Source organism: Diabrotica virgifera, chromosome 2 (genome assembly GCF_917563875.1).
Source record: "Diabrotica virgifera virgifera chromosome 2, PGI_DIABVI_V3a".
Taxonomy (NCBI): domain Eukaryota; kingdom Metazoa; phylum Arthropoda; class Insecta; order Coleoptera; family Chrysomelidae; genus Diabrotica; species Diabrotica virgifera.
The window spans coordinates 88,945,251-88,952,809 of NC_065444.1; the positions used below are offsets into that span (position 1 = coordinate 88,945,251).

Genomic DNA, 7,559 nt, shown 5'->3' on the forward strand with positions numbered 1-7,559 from the left:
TTATCTGAAAATTTAAAAATTATTTTTGCTCAGCATTTTAAAACTATTCGATGTATCGTTTTCATACTTAGCAGAAAGTGCGTCCGCTATACACCCTACTATATTATGATAAACAAACGTTTCTAGCTACTACCAGAGGCGTACGACAGAGGATAGTGAATGGTTGACCCTTCTCAAATTCTACGCCACTGGAGAAATTACTATATTAGTGCCATTTTTAGATTCTCTAATACTTTCTACGTAAATAATATACTCTTCATTGGTAACGATAAAGTCATTAGTTTTCGAGATAATTGAAGTTAAATATGAAACGGCACAGTTATTTTGATTAATTTATGATATGATTCATATGATTAAACTTTAAAAATTATTTGTACCCAGTACTTTAAAACTAATTGGCGTATCCTTATCATACTTGACAGAAAGTGTAGGTACTGTACACCCTACTAAGTTAAGATAAATAAACGTTTCTAGCTACTACCAGAGGCGTACAATAGGGGATAGTGACTGGTTGACCCTTCCCAAATTCTACGCCACTGACGAAATTGACATTTTGGTGTAATTTTTTGATTTTCCAATACTTTTTATATAAATAATTTACTGTTGATTCGTAACGATAAAATGATTAGTTTTCGAGATATTTGAAATTAAAAATGAAGCGACACAATACATTAATCAAAATAACCGTGTCGTTTCATTTTTAACTTCAAAGATTTCGAAAACTAATGACTTTATCGTTACAAATGGAGAGTATATTATTTTAATAGAAAGTATTGGAGAATCCAAAAATTGAACTAAAATAGCAATTCCGCCAGTGGTGTAGAATTTGGAAAGGGTCAACCATTCACTTTCCCCCGTCGTACGCCTCTGGTAATAGCCAGAAACTTTTATTTAACATAATTTGGTAGTTTGTACAGTATCTATACTTCCTGCCAAATATGAAAAGGATACGTCGAACAGTTTTAAAATGCTGAGCAAAAATATTTTTTAAATTTTTAGACAAAACACCCTGTAAGTCAGTAAGGAACCACATTTTATTTAAGTGTTTTAGGTTAAATCTTCGTATTCTGTGCTAAAGGTTTTCCAGTTACTATATGGACAATTATTAATGAAACACCCTGTATAGTTAAATACAAATATAAATATAAATAAATTTCATGTTTGAAATAATACTGCCACGTAACAAAAATAGATAGATGCTATGTATTATAGTTTTGAAAATCTGATTTTGGCCGTCGATATTCTGGCTGTCTGGATTTTGACGTGTCGGGATTCTGACGGTCGGGATTTTGGCGTGTCGGGATTCTGGTGTGTCGGCATTTTGGCCGTCGGTATTTTGGCTATCGGGATTTTGGCTGCTGGGATTTAGGCTGTCGGGGTTTTTGGGGTAAACCCGTCCAAGATATGCTACTTTCCCGCCATCAATCAGCTGACTAGTACCTTCTGCTTTGTTGAGAAATGCATCATTTGCCATCTTAGCCTTTGACAGTATCTTTAGTATTCTAATTGTTCTATTAAAATGTTTAGCATCTATTGTCCTTTTCATGATCATTTTTCAGTGCGTAACAAATGATAGAAAAGAGGGTAAGTCCGTGATAATACACATTTATGACATTTATTCTAACATGACATTTTAGTTAAATCTGACAGTTGTCACATTTTATTTTCAATTTGGAATAAAAACAAATCAAATGGGTTTCTTGCATTTATAAAATGGTATTTTCTTTGATTTGTATAGTCTTATAAATTATACAGATTATATTTTTAATATTATTATCTAATTAAAAAAAATTATTTTTTTATTATGGCGCCATCTATCGACAACTAGAATAACTAGAATAAATATTATAAATGTCACCGAAGAAATGTAATCACCGACGTGCCTTTTATTCTGTCACATACAATTTAATGCGTTAGAAAGAAATCGAGAGGGCCGGTGAAGCGCAGGTGGTAGTGTGCTTGCCTCGCATGCCGGTGCACATACATAGATTTCAAAGATTTAGGCGGCCAAAATTATTTTTGGGGTAATTTTGGTTCTACGTTCAATTAAATTAAAGGAAAAGTATATATTTTTTACAACAAACATATTTTATCATGGTATAAAAACAGTATAGTTACAAAACACAAATGAATGAAAACTCGAATTACCAATAAAAAAAAATATATTAATAATCATTATCTTCCAGTTCAGACGACTCCACTGACTCTGTGTTTGGGTCAGCAGGTAATGAAATTTCAATCGTTTCAGATAGAAATGCCTTGCGTGAAGGTTTTTTTATTTGTCTCGAGCAACTAATGAAGGGATCTGAACTTAACAAAAGTCTATAATATACATCTAAGTTACACTCTTCCCTAGAAAACTTTCTTGCAAAATTTAACCGGTATGATCGGAAATGCTTGTTCCGGGCTTCTGCAGCTTCTTCTGATAGCTGTCCTATTGGAAGTAGCGAACTTTTTATGATTTGACTTCCATGTATCAATATCTTGTGCATGGTTGGCGTCATTGGGTGACAACCATACAGTTCCACGTACAATTTTGCTGGTTCGTACGCATACGTATCATATTTTTCAGCATCTATTTTGTGGCCACTTGAAATAGTTTCTAAAATAATCTTGACTCTGTAAATCAGATCAAAGCTAATACCTGTAATGTCTGAAGCCAATTCAGGGTTTTCAAAAAATCTGCGGCTTGTGTTGCCATCAATGGTGTTGCCAAAGTTGGCCTTTGGCATGTCAACGAGTAGTCCGGTTTCATTCCGAAACCTCTCCTGAATTTCCGACTTCTTTTGGGCTTCTAATGCCTTTTCTTCTTCACTTTTTCTTTCCCTGTATTTTTTTACAGGTAGTTTATATGCAAGGTGTATAATACTTTCAAAAATACGGATCCACGCGTGTAATATTGACAAACCGAATTCCAAAGCTTCAGGGTTTACAGTATTTTTCATTGACAAATCATTAAAGTTCTTCGATGTAGCTCCACAAATGTAGCACTTGGATGTTGACTTTGTGTCTGTGGCTGCGTTGCACACTTTACCGTCAATCATACTCATTTTGAGTTGGTGCACGAACGAAAACTCTTCTTCGTTTAACGTAACAACTGTATAGTTCAGTTGTTTAATAGACTCCTGCACATACTTTATTTCTTCTTTAGTTACATCCGTTGTTTCTTTCACAAATCTAAATCGAATTTTCCGGCAAAACTTTGACGAAGAAGGGGTTGGATTTTGCCATATAATTTTACTACCGTTTTTTCCACAAACAATGCGCAAAGGTACAAAGGAACTCATAAAAATGTTTGCATCTGAATCAGTATCATTATTGAAACTTTGTTTAAATTTGGATTGTTGGGCACCGTCACAACCCCATTTGCAAATTATCATTAAAGACTTCCTCTCTTGCTCGTTAAGTCGAATTAGCACATCTTCTAGGTATTTTGATAATCGTGTTACGGTTAGATCCATTAGACACTGTAGGTTACTCTCTGCGCAGGTAGACGTAATTTTTAGGGATTCTTTCGGTGGATAGCACTATTGTTTAGATTTCAAAACAAGGTCATAGCAAGGGATATGTTTTGGATTTGTTGCTCTTACTATCTCATACTGCCGTCTTAATAGATGAGCTTCAACTAACATCTTGAGTGCTTGCAAAGGCGTCAATGGAGGTAGCTCATCCTTGTCGTAAACTTTACTGTAGGCTTTTCTATATTTACTGGCCCGTGTTGGTGAGTTCGTAATATTTTTAAGCAATTGTGAGGCGGCCCTACGTCCTGTTGTCTGCAACACAGATTTAGCAGCGTGGACAATAACTTCATTACCTACAGAGGCTCTTATTTCTTCAGTTTTCCTTCGTTTACTACGCTCACTTAATTCCCCAAAAGACTTGGGTGGTCGACCTTGAGTGAAGGCTGTTTCAATGGGAATCTCGAATGTTCCCTCTAACCACGATTGGTTTTTTTCAGGAAAACATCTAGGTGTTTATTTGATTTTGCCCATCGTTGCTTAATTTGTGATTTTATATTAGAATATCTTTGTTTGAAGACATCTTTAGCCTCCTGGTTGTGCCCATAACGTATTAGGAGAAAATTATCATAATACTCAAATTTTTCATTTAATGTTGGTAAATTTTGACTTTGTAGTTGGTCAAATATATATTGACGAGTCACTACTTTAGTACCCGATGCAGTAGGTAGACCTGAAACAAATGAAAAACTAGTTTGATACAAAATAACGCAAATTCAATATTTTGAAATATTCGACATAGAGCATTTCAAAAGGGCTTAACTCAAAAAAGCGCAAATTTGCGCGGCTGTTTTTTATAGAATTACAGTTACATATGTCAAGTATATATTATAATAAAAATTATGACAGGGACGGACTAAGAAGTACTTTAAAACAGTTATTGAATATAAATTGATGTAAAAAAATACATTATGAACAGGGTGATGTTTGTCGTGTTCAAAATTAATGACAGATAATGTGAACTGAGTTATTGTGCTTTCAAAAACAATAGTTCTTACCTGTATTATCGCAATCCATCACAATTAAAACGAAACAATTAGCTTGAAATGAATAATGCACTTAAGAAAGTTATAAGTTTAGGAGAGCGTCGAAAACTAACACATACACACTCGTTCACTGTCGAATTCGAATGACCGCAGGCCAACTCCTGCGCTTCGGTCGTGGGTGGAGGGGATGATATATCGTAGCTGGAACTGTTGGCTCACCGGAACGGTTAATAGCTTACCGTTATTTCGACTTTTTAAAAATGACTTTTGGCCGCCTAAATATCTAAAATCTATGTATGTGCGGTGGTCCGGAGTTCAAATCCTACCGCCGGCAAGAACAACCAGATATTCTTAAATGTCTATAGGCCCCAGGTCGACTCAGCCTGAATAAAATGAGTACCTTGGGTAAAACCAGGGGTAATAATAGGCGGTTGAAGCGTAGCACTGGCCCTGTTACCTTCCTTGTATACCGTAGGCCCTAGATACAGCAGACTACCCTGCTATACTCCCAAAGCCGCGTGCGGTATAAAACGGGAGACTATTATTTTTATTAGAAAGAAATCGAAAAACTGTGACGCACTGAAAAATGATCATGAGGAAAAGAACATACAATTACATCTCAAAAATCCTAGAAGGTTAATGGTAGATAGACAGACACTAAGTATGTAATACTTAATCATGAGTTTTGAAGTTTTGTAATCGTTACAAAAGAGTGACCTCGTTTTAAAAAAGTTGCACGAGCTATATTAATTCTCCATTTTATCTTCTCATCTGGATCTAATTTTTCGTTAATATAACAACCTAGATATTTAAAATTGGATAATTTTTTATTGGTTATTTATCTATTTGTAAAAAAAGGATTGAAAGAGACAGCAACCTTTTTGGCTGAAAAACCTTATAGATTGGACCAAAATACAAAACACGGAACAACCTGTTATAAGGTAGAAGGCTGTAAGGCCTTTGCCTTTGTGACTGATATGTACCGAAAAAGGACGAAAAAGATACTTACTTTGTTTCAATTTTATTTTGAATAGTGTTTATTTAATTTATTTAGTTTCTTATAATTCAATATGATTACCTTTGCTTTTAGATCCTCTGGAAATCCACCCTTAATCATTTGATTTATTAACGTCTCAGAGACACCGGTTGTGTGTTTGCATATCTGATGTATTGAGTCAATTCTCTCCAATTGATTTTCACTAAAATCCTAAAAACAGTGTTTTGATCTATGTAAAGAGAAATTTCATTGCAAGAAATTGAATAACTTTAACTAATAATTCTTATAGTAGTTGATGCAGGGTCATTTTTATTTAAATAAAAAAAATAAATAAATTTGTCTCGACCTACCTTTCGGTTTATCATTCCGTAACTTAACCAAGGCAAACAAAGCAAAATTGTAGCTATAACATGCTTCATATCTAAAAATCAAAGTATACCTAGAAAAATTTGAATATCTGAAACAATTATTTTTCCAAAAGTTATATAATTTTAATAAAGTTTGATACAAAATTGCTGACTTCTATAAATTATAAACTAGAAAATTATTTAAAACATTCCCATTTATAGAAATACGCAGACGTATAATAATTAAGCTTATTATTATTAAAAGTAATAATGCATTAATGATATACTGATACATATTATAATGAGCATAGTCAATTATTATACATAACGTATCAGAGCTTCATAAACCTAAAAAAATATAATGATTTTTAGACTATAGAGAATAGGGCAGTCAGTGAGGGTATTTGGCTCCGAATACCATCCTACTACATCGATTTACTTGATATTTTCACAGTAAGTAGGGAATAGATCAAGAAACAAAGTCTACCCTAAGCCGATGTGCCCTTTTTTCTTGGGGGTGGTTCTCCTCCCTTTTCGGGGGTGAAAATATTTTTGGATAAAATAGCCACGGAAGGGGCTAAAGAATTTAATTCTAAGCAAAAACTGTTCCATAATTATTTTTTGAAAACTCAATACTTTTTGAGTTATTCGTTGTTGAAAATTGGCCATTTTCATTGAAAAACGATACCCTTTCGGCCGGATTTTTGCGAATAACTTAAAAACTATGCATCTAACAAAAAAACTGTATCAAATATTTTTATAGCTTATAAAAAAACAAAGAGATTAATTCCTTCATGAATCTTCTAGTTATAATACACAAAGGGGTACGGTAGGTGAGAAAAATTTGTTTTTTGGTGTATGCTCAAATCGGTGTATTCAACTTGAAATAACAGAAAAATTGTTTAGGTGTATAGTGGTACCAATAACTTTGGTAGTGCTTAAAAATGCCTTTAAAATGAGCACTATAAAATGTCGATCACATTTAAACTAAGCGAGATATTCTGCAAAAAATTGATGACTAATATATTTCAAGAAGAAATGAGAAGTAGTATATGATTTAACCCCACATCCATCAGAATTTAAATACATCGTTTTCCTTCTAAAATACTTTTTATTATAGTATTATTTCTATGTTCAAAAAGTTGGAGTGATTTCAAATGAAGGATTTTTGAAAAAAGTAAAATCAAATTATAGAGCGCATTTTTAAATTTTCTTAAAAATCTTCTTTTTCCTTAATGTAACTCAAAAAAGATAAGAGATACGAAAAAGATACCACACAAAAATGTAGGGCTTTTTTAGGTAAAAATTTTCTTTTTATTTTTCATTACCGTATCTCTTATCATTTTCAAGTTACATGGAGAAAAAGAAGATTTTTAAGAAAATTTAAAAATGCGCTCTATAATTTGATCTTATTTTTTTTCAAAAACCATTCATTTTAAATTCGTCTAACTTTTTGAACGTAGAAATAATACTATAATAAAAGGTATTGTAGACGAAAAATGATGCATTTACATTCTGGTGGATGGGGGTTAAAATTACTTCTCATTTTTTCTTAAAATATATTAGTCATCAATTTTGTTTACAAGATATCTCGCTTAGTTTGAATGTAATTTACCTTTAATATTACTCATTTTAAACGTATTTTCAAGCACTACAAAAAATATTGTTAGCATTACACACATAAAATGGACCGTCTCATTGTTATTTCAAG

General features: G+C 32.9%; 1 protein-coding gene across 1 annotated transcript in view; it reads right to left on the minus strand.

The window, feature by feature from the left end:
- The window catches only part of LOC114332596 (uncharacterized), a 29,104-nt gene extending 23,082 nt beyond the window's left edge, over window positions 1–6,022 (minus strand). Inside the window, exons 1-2 of the mRNA XM_028282418.2 lie at window positions 5,852–6,022; window positions 5,583–5,711 (exon numbers count right to left, since the gene is read on the minus strand). Of these exons, the coding sequence (XP_028138219.1) occupies window positions 5,583–5,711; window positions 5,852–5,920 (198 nt within the window). The 5' untranslated portion in view covers window positions 5,921–6,022. The remainder of the gene's footprint in view (window positions 1–5,582; window positions 5,712–5,851) is intronic.
- Between the last annotated feature and the right edge of the window lie 1,537 nt (window positions 6,023–7,559).